A 20320-nucleotide genomic window follows, 5' to 3' on the forward strand; every position below is an offset into this window, starting at 1 on the left:
TGGATGGGGGACCACCAAGGAAGTCCACGGTTGCTGTGCAGAGGAAGGCTCTGGCCAACCACCTCTGTTGTTTTCCTGCCATGAACCCCCCCCCCCCCGGGGTTGCTGTAAGTGGGCTGCGACTTGCCGGCACTTGACACACAGCTCACTGGCACACCCGACCCTTTTAAGGCGGAGGAAGCGAGAGGACGCGTTGGATCCGGACTCTGCCCCTATATAAGGCTGGAAGAGGCGGTCCCAGATCCTCTCCTGACTGTGCTGCGATCTCTGCCGTCAAGACCAGGCCGTGCTCCAGGCCGATCTCCCGCTGCCGACCAAAGTAAGTGGGGGTTGGGGGGGGGGAGAGGACCCTGCGCAAAAGTGGGGGTGGGGGAGGCGGTTTGGGCAAAGGGCGGCGTGCCCTTGAATGCCCGGCGGCGGGGGGCGGGGGCGCTGCTAGGGTGCAAACGGCCACGGGGGGGGGAGGGGGGAGCCATTTGCCACCCGCCGCCATGCGCTGCCCCGCATCGGTGGCGGGGAGACCCCACCCCCACCCACCCCCTAAATACCCGGCCCGGAGCCCGATCCCACCTCGGGGATGCCTGCGTAGGCTGGCGCGTCGGCTTCAACGCGGCTGCCGGCCTAGTCGGGCCTGATGCCGGGGCCCGCAGCGCACGTGCAGAAAGAAGTCCTCGGCGGCTTCCGCGTGCCGGGTGGGAGGGCGGTTGGCCGGCATCTCTTCCTTTCCTTTCTGGGTGGGGGGGGGTGGGGGGACGCATCTCTTTCCCTCCTGGCGCCCCGGCCTTAGATCCCCTCCCCTCGCCAGGCCGGGCGCGAGCTTTGTGCTCAGGCGTGGATCAGGGCCGCTGGAGAAACACGCGGTGCACCGTCGAGCGCCTGCTTAACAATAAGGCTGCCTCCGTAGAGGGCAGAGCGTCGGCATCCTTGCATTAAAGGCGAGTTTCTCATTTTTTTTTTGTTTTGTTTTTTTAATTTAAATTGATTTTCAACGTGTTATAAAACATAACAACAAAAAAGCGTACCCACCACGCGACGTAGTAATTCTTGCCTTGTCAATACAACCCTGTTGCAGATTTAAGAGTAGCAGTTCTCTTACAAAGGAATTTCAAAGGGAGATTGGAAAGAGAAACGGCTGAATTACGGTTGATATTCAGACTTAAAGTCAATGCATTTACCTGGGCTGAATAAAGACCTTGCATTCATGGCTCAGTACCAACGCTGATTTCTCCACACCCATCTCTCCCCTGGACATCACAGGCTCTTCTGCAAGCCACACCTCATCCCATCACGCCTGCTATTCACATTTACATACTGTTAACATTTACATACTAATGCTTGTCTGAATTCACTCTCCTCTACCTAAAGACAGATGGATTCACATTCTAGCTGTATCTGAAGAAGTGAGCCGTGGCTCACGAAAGCTCACACCCTGCCAGAAAATATTTTTGTTAGTCTTTAAGGTGCTACTGGACTCTTGCCCTTTTCTACTAATACACCTCTAGGACAAGTTACTGTTTGTGAATAGCTGGGATGGGTTGGTAATCTTTCTAACCTAAACTGTTACAGAACTATTAAAATGCTCACACAACATAATGTTGGTGGGTGAATACTGCGTTGACCTACTATATATTTATCTCTATATTTGCTGATATCAGAAGTTAGCTTATGTGGAATTTAAACAGCAGATTTAAAGATGATGAAATGCTTTCATAAAAGCGATTTTCTTTATTACTGAAAAATAGCTGCTGCCAGGCAATGACCTTTATTTCAGATATTACCGTGATGTTTTAAATATATGTTTACAGCTTTGGTATGTTGTAAAAGTGGACCGCCAATTCTTCTGGCCATTTTCCTTTAAAACATGACTCAGTCTGCAGTTAGCATCGCTCTTTGATGCAATCACCTTAAAATACAATGGGTATCACAAAACAAGCGTCGTGCACTGATGATATAACATTCTGCAGCCTTGATTTTGTGCATCCTTATGATAAAACCCAGCATCAATATTTGCCCAAAGACACCCTGTGAATCCGGGTATCTGCTGGTCAGCCTGGAGTTCAGACTTCCAGCTTAATCGGATCTGGTCTACGCCTGCAGCACAATCAGGTGGAACAGTGGCTTGTAAGACTTCAGACTGGTGGTTTGTGTGTGTGGGGGGGGTTGCCATTAAGTCACATCTGACTTGTGGCGTCCCCTGGTGGGGATTTCCAGGCAAGAGACGTTCAGAGGTGGTTTGCCATTGCCGGCCTCCGCGTCTTGACCCTGGTATTCCTTGGAGATCTCCCATCCAAATACTTGCCAGGGTCGAGGCTGAGAGCGTGTGACTGGCACAAGGTCACCCAGCAAGCTTCCATGGCTCGGGTGTAGGGGCATGTATCACATCCTACAAACTTTTTGCAATTAAAAAAGCCAAGCACATTGAGTAGAAGGTCTGCATCCTAACAAATCAAGCGCTGAGCTAGTTTCCCACTTAGAGGATTATTGAGGATTGGGAACCACCCTCACCTGTATTTTGAAATAGTACAGTCCAGCCCAGCTAGGGCTGCAACACTTGGGCCACCTCATGACCCCTTTGTTCTGCTGGGTGTCTACACCAGCCTCAGCCAGCATCAGTTCTGTAACATGCAGTTGCACTAGTGACTGAGCTGTGAACCTGGAGGTACTTGGCCCAGATCTTAACCTTTGTCTGTAACATGGGTTACAGATTTACCTTACAGGTTGTTTTAGAGGTAGAGACAAACAGTGTATTATGCTAGGTCATCCACAACTCATCTTGCTTTTCCCCCCAGTGCAGGTGAGGGGTGCTGTGGGCTCAGTTAACCATCCTTTTCTCCCTGATCTAATAAAGGCTGCTTTCACACATAGAGGTTTTGCTTTGGTCTGGGGTAGAACCTGGAGCAGGTTTATTTGGATCATCCATATGGTTTATTTTTAAATTAGTAATTTCTGTATAATAATAATAATGCCAAAGCGATACAGATTTCCATTTTAAAAAGTCCTGGGGGAGGAATAGCAAGCACAAGGCGAGGAAAGTGCAGAGAAAACTGTTGAGTGGATGCTCCAATACCAGAGGGATTTGCAGTGGTACTAAACACATGAAGCAGCCTTATACTGAATCAGACCCTTGGTCCATCCAAGTCAGTATTGTCTACTCAGACAGGCAGCGGCTCTCCAGGGTCTCAGGCGGAGGTCTTTCACATCACCTACTTGCCTAGTCCCTTTAACTGGAGATGCCGGGGACTAAACCTGGGACCTTCTGCATGCCAAGCAGATGCTCTACCACTGAGCCATGGCCCCTACCCTCAATTATTGTAGCGAGAACTGTACAGAAAACTATTGCCTTGTAGAAGCAGCCTTACACCTCTCCAACAGCTGGAAGGGCCTGGAGTCTGTACCACACCTGTAGTTTCCCACAAACTCAATTGCAGGTGAGGGGAGGGCATTTAGAATGGACGAAGTGCAAGGTATTGTTACTAATGTATCATTCCAGAGGAGCGAGGAAGGTATTAACATCTTGAATTGTCTTCTAGATGCCTGAAGAAATCCAGCATGGCGAAGAGGAGGTGGAGACCTTTGCCTTCCAGGCAGAGATCGCCCAGCTCATGTCCCTGATAATCAACACATTCTACTCCAACAAGGAAATCTTTATGCGGGAGATAATTTCCAATGCCTCTGATGTGAGTTGGGGTGGAAGTGTCTGGGGCAGAGGGAGGGATACGACTCCTGTCATCATCCTAGCAGAAGGGCAGTTGCCTGGCAAAAGCAGCTGCGCTGGTAATAACGGGTTGAACCCTCGTTTGCCACCCTCCACTGGGATGTTTGAACCTTAAGGAAGGTCTCCATCTTGTTGAGACTCAACAAGGAAACCTGTTGCGCTGATGAGGGCCTGTCATTAGGTACTTCAGACAGATCCTGCTGAATCAGGCCAAAAGTCCTGCATGTCGAGCTTCCCATTTCTAACAGCAGCAGGCCAGATGCATCCAGGAAGCACACCAGCTGACTGTGAAGGCAATCCTACCCCCCACACCTGGTGTTCAAAGTTATACAGCCTCTTAATCTGGAGGTTCTGTTTGTGACTAATAGCTATTGATAGAAGTATCATCCATGGTTTTTTATTTAATCCCTTCTTAAAGCCATTTGAAGTTTTCATCACATCTTAGGAAAGTAAACAGAAGAAGAGTTGGTTTTTATATGCTGACTTTCTCTACCACTTAAGGGAGACTCAAACCAGCTTACAATCATCTTCCCCTCCCCACAAGAGACACCCTGTGAGGTAGGTGGGGCTGAGAGAGCTCTAACAGAGCTGTAACTTGCCCAAGGTCACCCAGCTGGCTTGGTGTGTAGGAGTGGGGAAACAAATCCAGTTCACCAGATTAGCCTCCCCTGCTCATGTGGAGGAGTGGGGAATCAAACCCGGTTCTCCAGATCAGAGTCCACCGCTCTTAACCACTACACCATGCTAGCACAAGAAAAGCATGCATTGTGTAAAGAACTTGATTTCGCCTGGCTTGAGTCTGTTTCCAATAAATATTAGTGAGTGACCCTGAGTCCTAGAGCAGAAAAATATATATCTACTTCTCTAAGGTTATGCATAATACAAGTGGGGAACCCACAAGTATTTATGGGGATGACTTCCTTTCCCCCTGTATCCCCTTCATCACACTATTTCTTTTTGCTCCTGGCAGCCCTTATTATCCTTTCCCCTGTCCCTGCTTACTTCTCTCCTTCCCAATCCCCACCCAGCTTTTCTTTTACCTGCCCCCGCCCCAGTCTTCAGCTTTGATTATTTATTACCTCATTTATACCCCAGCTTTCTCCCCAATGGGGACTTGAAGCAGCTTACATCATTCTCTTTTCCTCCATTTTGTCCTCACAAGAATGTTCTGAGAATGACCAATCCCAGGTCACCTTGCGAGCTTCTGTGGCAGAGTGGGGATTGGAACCTCATCCTATGATATTCTAACCACTACACTACACAGGGTCTCAGCTATCCTTCCTCCCTCTCCCTGTGGCAGCCTCTCCCCAAGAAAAGCCTGGTCAACTTGCACAAGTAATATGGTAGCAGGTTGCTCAGGTGAGTTGTGTGGAGGCCACTGTTGAGTCTGGCCAAGTTGAGTAACGTCGTGTGAAGGCTGCCACTGGGCCCAGGCAAGTTGTGTGGCATCAAGATGTAGGTATTTTCACACCTGGGTGAGTTGTGCAAATTGCATAGTAGCAAGTTGCCTAGTAGTTGCTGCTGGGTATGGCCCTGATGAGTCTTCCCTCCAGGGCAGGAGGGAGAGGAGTAGGGAGGACTGGGAGGCCAGTGTAGCCCTGGAAAGAGCCCTGCTTTCTCCTGCCTTTTACTGAAGGAAACCAAATTTGCAGGCTGGTAATATTGTGGTTGCCTAGAAAGCCCCATAAAGGCCACTGAGATCTCAGGGCATTCATTTTTTTGAGGTACAGGGACTGCTTCTATTGTGTGCATGTGGGGAGGGATTACGGTAATCTCCCTGTGTGTGTGTGTGTGTGTGTGTGTGTGTGTGTGTGTGTGTATAGATTTCAGATTTTTCAGCAAACCCAGACCTTTTCTCAGATTTGTAGAAAGATCTGCTTCATCTGTTCATGGCTCCAACCTCTGGATTTAAGTATCCACGGATGGGGCCATGCTGAGAATTAGGTATGTTGGTTTTACGGTGAGCGTCCCTCCTTTCCCCCCCTAAAGTAATAATCTCCAAACGATTTAATCCTGCCTTATAGGGAATATGCTTCAAACTTTAGGTCATTTTGGTTGGCCATTTCTGCATTTTCTTGATCTTTAATGCCCTTTTTTAAGGCTACATTTGCTCAGAGGTTTTTCTTTGTCTTGGCTTCCCAATTGCAGCATTTGGAGACGGAGGCAAGGGTCATCCGTCTGATTTGGTCTTCTAATTGTCCACTTTCCAGGCCTTTTCAAACCTGGTTGATATGATCTTGAATGCAGTCCAAGCATATTAGCAAGCCACCTGGACTGGAAAGTGCAAATTTTGGAAGCCTCCCTCCCAGTGACACCATTTTCCTTGCCTCAGCTCTAATAGCTGCCATTTTCCTCTCCACCACTGGCAGGCTTTCTTTAGGTTTTTAAAAAGAATTGGTAATTTCTATTTTGTTAAACAAAATAATGTTATAGCGATGCATCACCATGATTTACTGATTCCTCTGAATTCTCAGCTTTTGTTTTTAAATGAAACTTTTTTGTTGTGGGGCAATCAGGGGCTAGTAGATCCTGGCAATAGATGGCTATGGCATTATTGCCCTGTAGCAGTCCTGCAAGATCTGATTTCTTAAAAAGCTTTTTGGTGGTGTGGCAGGGGAAATAGCATCTGACAAGAGACACACAGCTCTTAGGTGGACACTCTGCTGCTGTCTGTGTGGACACTGAAGTCTTCCTTAGCAAGACTTGTTGTTCTGTGATGCTCTAAGATGTCATCTCTTGCTGAACTGCTTTTGTTGCCTTAAGAATCTTTCTGAAGAAACAGAAGTAATGCAGTCCCCTGACTGGAAATGAAGGTTGGGTCGAGCACCCGTGACTTACCTGTTTTTCCCCCTGTCTTCTAGGCACTGGACAAGATCCGCTATGAGAGTCTGACAGACCCTTCAAAGTTGGAAAGTGGCAAGGAACTGAAGATAGACATCATCCCCAATCCCCATGACCGTACCCTCACTCTGATAGACACTGGCATTGGAATGACAAAGGCAGATCTCATCAACAATCTGGGCACCATTGCAAAGTCTGGCACTAAAGCCTTCATGGAAGCCCTGCAGGTGGGCATCTAGCATCCTCAGGGCTCGGACTCTCCTCTGAGTTACATAGTCTGCGTTATCAGAATACCTCACAGTGTGTAACATCTTGTTATAATCAGAGGCTAAACTTTGACAGCTGCACAAGGCCTTGTGCAGATGGATCTCTGATAATCCTGAAGAGGAGCTGTTTATGCCATTGGCAGGAAGAGGGGGGCAGGAGCATGGGTGAACACCAACGATTAGAAGAGGGGAGTGGCTGTGGCTCAGTGGTAGAGCATTTGCTTGGCATGCAGAAGGTCCCAGGTTCAATCCCCAGCATCTCCAGTTAAAGGGATTAGGCAAGTAGGTGAGCCCCTGCCTGAGACCCTAGAGAGCCGCTGCCAGTCTGATTAGACACTACTGACTTTAATGGACCAAGGGTCTGATTCAGTAGAAGGCATCTTCATGTGTTCAAAAAAATGGGAGAGGCTTGATGTCTGAAGCAAAGCGGGATGGAAAAGGCAGTGGGCATAGAAATACAGACCTGAGGGAAGAATGGCTGCAAGAGGCAGGGAATTGAAACAGAACGTAGGGATGTAAAAATGTCAGGTGTTGGTCTGGTCAACAGAAGAAAGAAAACAATGCTGAAAACAATTAGAATACTAATAAAAGAAACAGCAAAATGGCTCAATATAAATATAATAATTTAACATTTAACAAAGATGGACCAAAACATACACATACAAATAAACGCCATCAATCACATACATCCAGTGCAATAACCAATAGTCCACAAAAGTCCCAATTGCTTATACAATATCCTTACAAGCTTATACAATATCCGACGACTTTGGCAATTGGGACTTTTGTGGACTGTTGGTTATTACACTGGATGTATGTGATTGATGGCGTTTATTTGTATGCATGTTTTTGTCCATTTTTGTTAATGTAAATTGTTATATTTATATTGAGCCATCGTGCTGTTTCTTTCATTAATATTCTAGGTGTTGGTCTGGTGGCATGATGGGACAAGGCAAGCAATCTGCGAGGGAGAGGCATGCCTGGATTTCACATTCGTCTGAAATAACCAACCCAGTAGCTGCCTGCAGGTCTTTTCTATCTGTCAAGTCCATTTTTATCATATCTCTCCTCCAAGACACTCAGGGTGGTATCTGTGGTGCTCTCCTCCCCATTTTATCCTCATAACAATCCTGTGAGGAAAGTTAGGCTGAGAAAGAAGGATTGGCCCATGGGTACCCAGTAAGTTTAATGGCCTAGTAGAGGTTTGAGCTTGGGTGTCCTAGGTCCTAGTCAAACACTGGCCAATGCACTGGCTCTTACGCAGTGTAGTGTTTTGGAAACCCAAGAGGCAGACCGACTGAGGGATTTCCACAAGTGTGCTTTTAAAAAGACCCTCACTTGATTCTGTGAAAAACAGGGTCATCCTGAAAATTATGCTAAGCCCTCATTCCACCACTGTATGAGCCAGGCCTTGTCCACCCACTTTGAAGTACACCTTTGTAGGCTTCAGAGGGTAGCCACTGTTGCAGTAGAAGAGCTAGATTTGAGTCCAGTAGCATCTTCAAGACCAACAAGGTTTTCATAGTATAAGCCTTCAAGAGTCAAAGCTCCCTTCATCAAGTATCTGAAAAACGAAGCTTCCTCTCGAAAGGTTATACCTTGACAATCTTGTTGGTCTCTAAGATGCTAAAGGACTGGAATCTAGGCTCTTCATAGTCTTGAAGACTAGAAACGTGCTTTGTTCAGGGAAAATAAAAATGGACACATTGTTAGTATGCTGAATTCTGTACGCTTTCGCAGTTTTATCACAAAAGTGACAAGTCTTGAAAAAACTGACTTGGATATTTCTCCATTCCCATTCCTATGTGTTGCCTTATTTCCTTCTTGCCAGTGGAACATCTCTTCCTGGCCGTTCGGAAGTCCTCTGTGCATGCACTCCAGTGGTAATACACCAGGTGACTTGTCATCCTTCCCACACTTTTCACGCCTTCTTTTCCTTCCGCAGGCTGGTGCAGACATCTCCATGATTGGGCAGTTCGGAGTTGGCTTTTACTCTGCTTACCTGGTGGCTGAGAAGGTTGTAGTCATCTCCAAGCACAACGACGATGAACAGTATGCTTGGGAGTCCTCCGCAGGGGGCTCGTTCACAGTTAAAGCCGATCATGGTATGTGACGCCTCCAGTGCCATCTGCTGTCCTCCACTATCCAAGGAGAATGCTGATGAGCAGCGGTTCTTAGGCAGGGCTTCCTGGCTCTAGAACACCCAACTGGGGTTGTGCATATTGATATACCAGCACCGAAAATAAACCCAAAATTAGCCATTTCGGCAATATTTGGGTTTTAGTTTTACCGAAAGCCAAACCTGGGGATCTCCCCGAAGCCAAATAGGCAATTCCTGAAAAAGCCAAAATACACCTTTACCGGTATGGGTATTCGGCTTATTCTGGGTTTACCGGAAAAAAGTCGGGCAATAAACCAGATCCCGAAATTTACCGATTTGTTTTTTTGGCACAACCCTACACCCAACCAACCCACATGAGTCTGTTCAGAGTAGAAATGCTAAGTGGGGTTACGGTTTCTTCTCTCTCTCCCTCTCTCCTGTGAAGGCTTTTTGAAGTAGAAAAGTGACTAATCAATTGAATATTTGAATAAACAAATTATTGCCCTAGGTCACAAGTGGTAGGGAAAGGTGGCAATCCTGTGCATAGCTAGTGGAGCTACTAAAGTTTAAGGACTGTAGTAATCCCCATTTCAGCATTTATCTTCAGGTGAGGATGTAACCAGTGAGCAGGACAGCCACCTCCTCTCTATTCCTGGAAGCTTTTTCAAGAAGTACTGAAATGGCACAGAGGCTGAGATATCAAGCATAGCTTGTCAGCATATACTGCCCCCCCCCCCAGTCCCTGCACTACATGGAGAGGACTCCCTGCATCAGTTACACATTGTTGGGATTCTCTGCCTTTGTATTGTCCAGAAGTGCTGAATGAGATTGTAAAGTGACATCCTTAACTCTGGTTGATATAATATAAAGGTTAATCCGAGCTAAAAAGCTTTTCTCAGCCGTAGTGAGCAGCTGTTGGATAGTCATTGCTTCTTGTAGCCTGGAGTGAAGAGGCACTATGTAAATAGAAAGCCAGCATGGAAGGCTGAAAATATAGCTCTGACTTGCATTGATGTGAGATGTCCACTGGACATAAGCTCCAGACTAGCAATCCTGGCCTTATTCAGAGTCCACAACCAGTGCTGCGCAGTGTTTTCAGCTGGTATAACCACTTCCTCTTGCTCTGCGTTTCAGGTGAGCCCATTGGCCGTGGCACCAAGGTGATCTTGCACCTGAAGGACGATCAGACCGAGTACCTGGAGGAACGGCGTGTCAAGGAAGTGGTGAAGAAGCACTCCCAGTTCATTGGCTACCCCATCACCCTCTATGTATGTATGCCAGAGGAGGTGTTCTAGTTAAGGATGGCCTTAATCCCCACAGCTCCCTCTGTGATAACTATTTTAGAGTCTGGTAGAGCCCAAACTCTGCATGACTTCTGAGTCATGACTTTCACTTCTATTTCGTCTTACAACATTTCTCTGTTCTTGTCCTCACATGGGGAAGAATATTGATAAATCATCATTTCCCACATACATCCAGCCCCACCTTTACAGATTTAAAAAAATTTCCCCACTAAATGCCAGGTTTTTGTTAGGTGGTCCTTTGGTTCTAGAATGTTAGATTTCCGGGGTCTTGTATTTTCTGCTGTCGGCAGATGTGTTACTGAAGCTTAATATTTTATGCTACTGCCTGGTAAGATACCCAGGCTGTTTTTTCAACAAAGGAATTTCCTCACAATACCATGAGAAATCAGTTTAATTAAATAATAGGAGACTTTGCCCGTGTAACACAGGGGAGCTGGAAACCACTGAGCATGTATTTTTTAGATGTCCCCTCTACAAGTCAGCCCCCTTCAGTATTATTGATCCTTTGATTAGGGAAATGGGCTCTGGTGAGGAGGGTGAATGGACCAAAAGGTTTCTGCTGGGAGACAGCTCTCCAGTCACCACCCAGGTTGCAAAATATTGTGCAGTAGCAATGAAGCTACGTTGCCTTAATGTACTTCCTTAATCTGTGGAAATGTAAAATTGGGTGATTCCTACTTTTGTTGGCCTTGGTTGTAAACATCTACTCTGTATAGTCAGTTTCTGTTTTACCTGGCACACTAGCCGCAAATAAAATTTATAATAGGAGACTCCTTTGAGCCCAAAGTACCAATCCAAAAATAAGGCATGTCTCAGGGATCCGTTGCTCTGGCTGCTGCTCTCTTCAGTCAGCTTCCGCTGGAGGTTTTGGGTAACTCTGTGCTTCTGCATCAAGTGAGTTTGAGTGACCCTCACAAGAGGCTACCCGGTGTGTTTCAGCATGAGTCATTGCTCTTGGTTTTGCTCGTTCCAGTCAGAAGGCACGCCCAGTGAGTGACTCATGTGGAAATAGACCCTGGGTTTCCCTAAGGGTGCATAATTATTCTCTTGACACTTTAAACTATTTCAGGTATAAAAGCATGCATTCCATTTTTAATTGAGGGAAAAGACATGCCTTTCCTGTCAGAAATCTGAGGAAACACTGCTGTAGAGTGAGGTGTGTCCTATGGTGGGCTCTACACCTCAGGGCGTGGCAATCTTGCCCACATGCCACAAGGCAGAGTAGTAGCCAAATTTTAGATTGTCAGGGAGTTTAAGAAACTGGGAACTTATCTAGCACAAAGAGCAAAATGGCCACGTTGTCTGAAGGGAAGAGCGCGTGTCCTCGTGTGAGCCCGTGCAAACAAGCACTGCGCATGGGACAGTGGTTGAGATGGGAGAATATGGCTCAACACAGGTGATTTCATGTCATTGTGTCCGTCATTGCCAAGAAACATTCAGTGACAGGTTTCCCTTCTTGCAGCTGGAGAAGGAGCGTGAGAAGGAGATCAGCGATGATGAGGCAGAGGAGGAAAAAGCTGAGAAGGAGGATGAGGAGGCTGCCCCCAAGGATGAGGAGAAACCCAAGATTGAAGATGTAGGTTCAGATGAGGAGGAGGAAGGTGGCAAGAGCAAGAAGAAGACCAAGAAGATCAAGGAGAAGTACATCGATCAGGAGGAGCTGAACAAGACCAAGCCCATCTGGACCCGAAACCCCGATGACATCACCCAAGAGGAGTATGGCGAGTTCTACAAGAGCCTCACTAATGACTGGGAAGACCACCTGGCTGTCAAGGTGCGATTCAGTCTGTGCTGAAGACCATTCCACAGAATCAGCTTGGCCTCTAAGGCCCATAGAAATGGCAGAGGGGTTAAGCTGGCAGCTGCTTTTGCTAATGGAGAAGCAGAATCCTTAATGATAAATAGTTGCATGATGCATTTCGAGGACTGAAGTGTTAATGCTTGTGACAACCTGCTGTAATATATGGTCCATCAGCATGCGCTGCTGGGCTTCTTAAGGGTTGCCAATTCCATACCCAGAGAGTATCTCTATACCAACCACTGGCTGCCCAATGAAGAGAAGTGGAGGCAGGTGCACCCTCTCCCATGATGGGGGCGATACAGGACATCTATTGATACTGTTCCTAATATGCAGCTATATGCAGAGTCAGCATGGTGTTTAAGAGCGGTGGACTCTATTCTGGAGAACCAGGTTTGATTTCCCCCTTTTTCACGTGAGTGGTGGACTCTAATCGGGTGAACCAGATTGGTTTCCCCACTCCTACACATGAAGCCAGCTGGGTGACCTTGGGCTTGTCACAGTTCTCTCAGAACTCTCTCAGCCCCACCTACCTCTATTGTGGGGAGGGGAAGGTGATTGTAAGCTGGTTTGATTCTTCCTTAAGTGGTAGAGAAAGTCGGCATATAAAAAACCAACTCTTCTTCTTAAAGGCACTGAATTGCTTGGATTTCAGTTTGTGACGTGTTCTTGGTTCTGCCCATTTCCTCCACTCTTTCCCCCCCTCTTGCAAGAACACTAGGGAATATTTTATAGTATTTCTAGGTGCTGATTAAGTACTGCATGAGTAGATCATGTGGGGAGCTGATATGTTTGAAAGGGAAATGACTTCCATTACCACTGCTTAGTACTGCCAGTCTGCAAATGACTAGGCCTAAAGCTGACTATGTAGGGGCTACGGTAGAGGGGAATGGTGCTTTTGAGAGTGGAAATAATAAAAATGGCTTGGTTTGCCATATTCCATCCTGGTGTTTGGCTTGGTCCCTCTTGGCCTGACAACACCACCCTGTTGTGTACCTGAAAACTGGCCAACTGCAGCTTCTTTGCCATTTAAGTACTAATGAGAAAAACAGTATCTGTGGAGCTTTTTATTGCTTTGGAGATTTTAAAAGGACAGACAGGATGGAGCATCCATAGCATGGTACAAAGAAATCCCAGTACAGACTCTGGAGTTTCCATCTCTTAAAAGGTCAGCTGTGAATATTCTTCCAGTCTCCACAGAAGTCTTTGTTGGGTATCTTTCCTAGCAGGCCCTAAAGCAACATGCCTGTCGAAGGCTGCCAGTCCCTTACTCTTTCCTCTGATGTTTTCAAACTCCACAGCACTTCTCCGTGGAGGGACAGTTGGAATTCCGGGCGCTTCTTTTCATCCCTCGCCGGGCCCCGTTTGACCTCTTTGAAAACAAGAAGAAAAAGAATAACATCAAGCTCTACGTTCGGAGAGTCTTCATTATGGACAGCTGTGACGAGCTCATTCCAGAGTACCTGAGTAAGCGTCTTGTCCTTATCCAGTTAGATCAGTGGTTCCCAAACCTTTTGGGCCACCGCCCCCTTAGTTCCACAGACTCAACCCCAGCTCCTCCTACCCTATTCTATAAAAAGCATTATTCAAAATAGGGATTTGCAGGACTCACTAAAGAAGATAATAATAAAATTTCAAAACCGTAACAGTTAACTGCACATCTATTCAAAATCAAATTAAAACTTTTCAGTTGAAATTTATTCAATAAAACTAATGACCTTGATCCAGTGGTACCAGCCCTTCAAAGTCTGGGAAAAAATTCTGATAGTTCCCACCAGATTTGCCAGCATGGTGCCATATTGTAAATTAGTAAACAACATAGTTGAAGGGGCCCACCTCTAGCGCCCCCCTGCTTCCCCCTTGCCTCTCAGTGCCCCCCTAGGTAATCCCACCGCCCCCCAGGGTGTGGTACTGCCCACTTTGAAAACCACTGAGTTAGATTGTCATTCCCCCCCCTTTCCTCATGGAAAGATCCGTTTTGGGTGTTTGTTTTCGCCATTTTTATCAACCCAGTATCCAAGCACACAGACACACATCTCCAAGTTCATCAGCTGTCATAGGGACTTGCTTTTCTGAATTAACGTACTTGTGCTTTTTTAATGTAGATTTCATCCGGGGCGTTGTGGATTCAGAGGACCTCCCCCTGAACATCTCCCGCGAGATGCTGCAGCAGAGCAAGATCCTCAAAGTGATTCGCAAGAACATCGTGAAGAAATGCCTGGAGCTTTTCGCCGAGCTGGCGGAGGACAAAGAGAACTACAAAAAGTTCTATGAGGCCTTCTCCAAAAACCTCAAGGTGAGAGCTGCTCCGTCCTGCCTTTTTTTTTTTCAAAATCTCAACAGTCATAATTTATCTTCAGGGGAAAAAAACTTTATGATCTTGGAAAGGTTAAAAAAACCTGCATGCTGTAGCATTCAGGGCAGAAAAGTAAGTGGGTGGGTTAATGGGACTCAGCCATCTTATTTCCAGGGATGGAGTTTAAGTAATGTCCTTTCAGGGTGGGGTGAGGGGTTGTAAAACAAAACTGTAGTGCTTTCATAAGAAAGGTAGATCTTTTCATAGGTTCTTGGGGTAAGTTGTCATATTAAGGGTCAGTGCTTTCTTTGAAAAAAATAGGAGCTGTTTGGGGCTAAGAGCGGGGTCCCCCCCACTTATGGCTGATGTTAATCCTCTTGGCGCCCTGGAAACAGGACAGTCTATCAACCCAAGTAGATGCCTATCAAAACTCTTTTGTCCTCAGCTGGGGATTCATGAGGACTCGACTAACAGGAAGCGCCTGTCAGAGCTGTTGCGCTACCACACATCCCACTCTGGCGATGAGATGACCTCCCTCTCAGAGTATGTGTCCCGTATGAAGGACAACCAGAAGAGCATCTACTACATTACAGGTGACTGAGTCTTCCTTGGCAGGACAGGACTATCAAATCCTGTTGCCCCTTGGAGGGACTGTTTTTATCTGGGAGTTTATCGGGCGGAGAGGATCTGAAATTTATTTCTGCCACCTTATTACTGGTTGATGCCTGTCTGTTTGGTTGATACAGGGTTTTCCCTAGAAGCTGTGTGTGTGTTTTTGGTGAACTTCCCTCAGCAGATGGTCTTCCGGCTTAACCAACATGATCCTTGAGTCAGTTCCTAAACTGCTTAGCAGAGGGAGGGAAACCAAGCATGGTGCTTTAAGAGCTCAAACCTGAAAATAAGCAATCGCTGAGTACTGAAAAGCTGGAACACTTCTTAGGGTTTTCAAGACGAATTGGAAACACTCTTCAGATCTATAGCTTAATCCACATAATTTATGCAGACATTTATATGCATACTAGTAAATCAAGCATCCATTCTGCAAGCCTGTACCTGTTCCAGACATTCTGCCCACAACCATGGTTTGCTTGGCTTGTTCTGTGTTGGGATACCGGTGTGCCTTACAAAGCAGAAACCGTGCTTCATGTTTTGTCTGTCAGGCGAACCGCATCTAATTTTGTGACTGTGCTACTAATCAGTGACTGTAATCATTTGAAGGTATACTCTTTCCTTGCCCAGTTCCTAAGACACTTCCAGATGTTTCACTTTTCAGACCTTACTAGTAATTAGCATGTTACCCCCCACCCCACCCCAAATACCTTTTTTCAGAGGCAGGTCAGAGTGCTTCTTCACTGGGCATTCAATACTGGAGTTAGAGAATTTTTCTACTCTTTTTTTTCTGGCTTTAATGATGATCATCGTATTCTTTTAACGTTATTGCTTGTGCTGTCAGGCTCATTGAAAGGTTTTTAGCTACATAATGGTACAGATCTTGTAAATCAATTGGCAATTTGTAAAACAATAAAAATAATTATACATGTATACCAAATTTAAGGGCTGAAGCTCTTTGAGAAGTATGTTCTCTAGCAGTCTGAGTATTCCTGTGAATGAGTGAATGCCCCCAACAGTAAGGCCTGAGCCTTTGTGATATGTTTCTGTGTCTAATAGCCGAATGGATGGCTCGTGCTAATCACGGAAGCAGTGAACTCCGGTCACCCACAGACAAAGTAGGGTTTTCACATATTTGGAGCATTTTACAAAAATGCAGCAAGTTAGGATTTTGGATTCATTTACAGAGGCAAACTCCAGAATGATCTAATGAACACGGAAGATGTCTGTTTTATGCTCTGCTTCTAGCCTGAGGACTGTTTTATCATTATCATTTGAGATACCTCAGCTTGCTTTTTATTGGTATTTTTTTATTATTGACTAGATTGTTTCATGACCTTTTTTTATTGTGGGGCTTGATTTTGATCCGTTGTGAACAGCCTTGAGCAGGTTCAGCATACAGGTTTTCCAAATAAGTAAATGCTGCCTCGTCCTGGTGCAGGTGAGAGTAAGGAGCAGGTGGCCAACTCTGCGTTTGTGGAGCGGGTGCGGAAACGTGGGTTCGAGGTGGTGTACATGACAGAGCCCATTGACGAGTACAGCGTCCAGCAGCTTAAAGAGTTTGATGGAAAGACCCTGGTATCCGTCACCAAGGAAGGACTGGAACTGCCAGAGGATGAGGACGAGAAGAAGAAGATGGAGGAGAGCAAGGCCAAGTTTGAGAACCTTTGCAAACTCATGAAGGAAATCTTAGAGAAGAAAGTGGAGAAGGTAAGCCACTTCATGACCTTCTTTTGATTATTTTTCCTGATATTGCCTTCGGTGCCTGAGTACATACCTGTGGTGGTGGAAAGGGCCATCAGGTCACAGCCAACTTATAGCAACTCATAAGGTTGCCATAAACCCATGGGTTTTCAAAGCAACCTTATGGTTGCCATAAACCCATGGGTTTTCAAAGCAAGAGACAAACATAAGTGGTTTGTACTGCCAGTTAGTTGGAGAGGGATTCCCCCCCCCTTTGTATGCAGCCTTGGACTGCGGATCTCTGGTGCCTTTGCCATGTGTGTGACACAACCAGGAGTTCAGAGCGTGTAATATGTTTACTTTGGGAATGAGTGTAGGATTCTGTCGCTTTCAGAAGTTTCACTGCCTTTTTCAGAGGCAGAGGAATAGGGCATAAAGAATAAATCTTCAGGACCCCGCCTCCCATGGTATATTCCCCCCCCCCCCGAAGAGCGTTATACTCTGTTGATAATAACTTGTTGGTGGTCCCCGGCCCTAGCAGTGTGCTGCTGTCCTCGACTAGGACCAGGGCCTTTTCGGCCCTGGCTCTGGCCTGGTGGAATGCTCTGCCTAGCAACATCAGGGCCCTGTGGGACCTGAAAGAGTTCCGCAGGGCCCTTAAGACAGAGCTATTTTCGCCCGGCCTATTAAAGAGGACAGCCACAGGTGAGATTAATATTGGCCTCCCTTACCCCCCCCTTTATTTTACCGTCAATTTACTGGGGGTGGATAGCCGACCTGGTTTTGAGCTGGTTTGTCTTGGGTTTGGCATATTTTGCTGCAGTAGACACTGTATGTATATGAGTGTGTGTGTGTATATATAGATATATGATGTCTTTTTAATAATTGAGGAATGGTTTTATGGCTAATATGTTTTATTGTTATATTTGTAAATTTTAATGTTGTCACCTGCCCTGAGCCCAGCTGGGCCAGGGGAGGGCAGGTTAGAAGCACGAAAAATAAATAAAATTGTCTGCCTCTGCATAGCATCCCTGGACTTCCCTTGGTTGGCTCCCACCCAAATACTAACCAGGGCCAACCCTGCTTAGGTTATGATGAGATCAGGCTAGCCTGGGACACGCAGGTCAGGTTAGATACTCTTACCATATACTGTCAAGGCCCCACATACTTGTACTAAAAAACCTTTTGTGATGTTTCTCTAGGTAACTGTTTCAAACCGGCTGGTCTCTTCCCCCTGCTGTATCGTCACCAGCACCTACGGCTGGACAGCCAATATGGAGCGTATCATGAAGGCCCAGGCTTTGCGAGACAACTCCACCATGGGCTACATGATGGCCAAGAAGCACCTGGAGATCAATCCTGACCATCCCATCGTAGAGACCTTGCGGCAGAAGGCCGAGGCAGACAAGAATGACAAGGCCGTCAAGGACCTGGTGGTGCTTCTCTTTGAGACAGCTCTGCTTTCTTCCGGCTTCTCCCTGGAGGATCCACAGACTCACTCCAACCGTATCTATAGGATGATCAAGCTGGGGTTAGGTGAGTGTCAGGGTATGAGCCTGCTTTCTTTTAAATTAAAGCAACAGAACCTTGTTAATCAAGTGTTTTCCAGTCTTTGTGGTTGGGCCTGATGTGTTCAGTCCATGCACATGTTCAGTACCTGGTGTGCAGAGCCAGCTCGCCCTCTGAATGTGCACTTACTGTACTAACCCACAGGTGGAACCCTATCCTTGGAGAAAACATAGTGCTCTTCTTCTAGCACTGTGACTTCACAGCTGCGGGGGGTGGGGGGAAGCGCAGCAGCAAGAAAGATCCACTTGAGGTTCTAGCCACAGGCAGGAGAAGGGTGTGAAATGCTTGCATCTCAATCAGTAGAGGCAGAATCTTGGATTGAGTTTCTCCTCCGCCTTGCTCTGAAGACAGGGTGCTACTACACCCACACTTCTGTCTGAGGCTAAGAGTAACTGATGTGGATTGTACTTGTACAAATGCCCAGGAATATCTGAATGGGATTGTAGCCTGTATTACTGGCTGGCAAAGCTTTGAAAAGCTGATGTAGTGTACTAAGAGGGAGTCAGGAAGTTGCTGGCCCCGAACAATAACTCAGTACACTTGTACAATCCACTTATTACGTTTTAGCGCTCTTTCTGCAGTTTGGGGATAATACTAACCTACTGTACAGGTAGCTGTTGTGTGAGGACTGCTAAGAATAGTGTGCTATCCCCCTAAAGGTAGTCCCCAGTGCAAGCACCGGGTCATTACTCACCCATGGGGTGACATCACATCACATTTACCAGGCAAACTAGGTTTATGGGGCGGTTTGCCATGGCCTTCCCCAGTCATCTACCCCTGGCGAGCTGGGTACCCGTTTTACCGACCTCGGAAGGATGGGAGGCTGAGTCAATCTTGAGCCGGCTACCTGAAACTGACTCCTGTCGGGATCGAACTCAGGTCGCGAGCAGAGCTTGGACTGCGGCCCCGCAGCTTACCTCTGCGCCCCTAAGAGCGTTTCATGAGGCCAGTAGCCTACTTCCCTTTACCTCTATTCCCGCTACGCGCATAAACTTAGTGAGGCGATTTCTAATCAGAACTGTGCCTGTACTCGATCCTTCCATCCCTAGGTATCGATGAAGACGAAGTGGCTGCCGAAGAGCCCAGCGCCACCGTCTCCGAAGAGATCCCTCCGCTGGAAGGAGACGAAGATGCATCTCGCATGGAGGAAGTGGATTAAAGGGAATGCTGCTCTTCTTCCTGTCCTGCCCCGTCCTCCCCCTTGCACCGCCTCGCTCAGGGAGGCCCGGCCCCTGCAGCGCTGAGGGCACCCCTCAAGGCGGTTTCTCCTTACTTCCTTCATCAGTGGCCAGTTTGGCGAGGGACCTCCCACCGCCACCTGGCCTGTCTTTCTGCTTATTCAGAAACAGGGGAAGGGGGCTGGCACACACTGGCTCTGGGTTTTTTCCACCACGGTGGGTTTATCCTATGTTTTGCTGGGGGGACCCTGTTGTCCCTCTCTCCCTCCCCCCCAAGCTGAGGCAAACAGCAAACGTCCTTCCCGGTCACGGAGCAGTGAGTTAGCTCCTAGCATCCCGCCCTTGCCACCACCCTTTGTATCCAGAGAGCAGGGACTTGTAATCTTGTTGGCTGTTTGTATTTGGTTTTTGTTTTACTGGAATTAAAATAACAAAGAATGTGGTTTACAATGAAGTGATACCTTGGTGTTTTGTTTCTTTTTGTTTCAAGCCAGCAGGGTGTCCTTACAATCCAAGGGAAGCTTGTAGCCAGACATGGGGGTCCCTTGGTCAGGTATTCTGTTCCAGCGTGCATGTTAGCACTGTAGTGATGTTGCAAGGAAAAACAGCAACGCACATCAGTATTTCTTCTCCACTGAAATGCTAAAAAAGCTTGCCTGTCTTGCCATTTGTATAACTCGATAGGCCGACTATGGCAGACCAGATAAAAATGCACTTACTGACCATACATGTCCAACCCCTGCTCCATATTGTCGGTCTGCAGTCAGATTATTCTGAATTCTACTCTTGTTTCGTAGAGGAGGCAATCTGGTTAGTGATTAATGGTACAGGATTTTTCTTGCGGCTGCTTTGGCATGAATGGCATCCTTATAATGGTAGTTCGGAATTACCCCTGTGCTCCTTTTGTACTATGCCTACCTAATGGTCTGAGACATCACGCAAGCATAATTTAGTCTCCTT

At 46.8% G+C, this 20320-nt stretch overlaps 1 protein-coding gene across 1 annotated transcript; it reads left to right on the forward strand.

Annotated features, from left to right (window-relative positions):
- The first annotated feature begins 200 nt into the window (after window positions 1-200).
- HSP90AB1 (heat shock protein 90 alpha family class B member 1) lies at window positions 201-19377 on the forward strand. The gene is made up of 12 exons (XM_056852268.1): window positions 201-319; window positions 3531-3677; window positions 6577-6783; window positions 8768-8927; window positions 10058-10191; window positions 11690-12001; window positions 13327-13492; window positions 14131-14321; window positions 14767-14914; window positions 16372-16640; window positions 17816-18149; window positions 19232-19377. The coding sequence occupies exons 2-12, from the start codon at window positions 3531-3533 to the stop codon at window positions 19339-19341; spliced, it is 2178 nt and encodes a 725-aa protein (XP_056708246.1). The 5' UTR covers window positions 201-319; the 3' UTR covers window positions 19342-19377.
- Window positions 19378-20320: the final 943 nt, after the last annotated feature.

The sequence above is a fragment of the Euleptes europaea genome, chromosome 7 (assembly GCF_029931775.1).
Source record: "Euleptes europaea isolate rEulEur1 chromosome 7, rEulEur1.hap1, whole genome shotgun sequence".
NCBI classification, from domain to species: Eukaryota; Metazoa; Chordata; class Lepidosauria; order Squamata; family Sphaerodactylidae; genus Euleptes; species Euleptes europaea.

Coding starts and splice junctions, on each gene's coding strand:
- HSP90AB1 (XM_056852268.1), top strand. CDS start 3,531: ATGCCTGAAGAAATCCAGCATGGCGAAGAGGAGGTGGAGACCTTTGCC. Junction 13,493..14,130: donor GCTCATTCCAGAGTACCTGA/GTAAGCGTCTTG, acceptor TTTTTAATGTAG/ATTTCATCCGGGGCGTTGTG. Junction 14,322..14,766: donor CCTTCTCCAAAAACCTCAAG/GTGAGAGCTGCT, acceptor TTTTGTCCTCAG/CTGGGGATTCATGAGGACTC.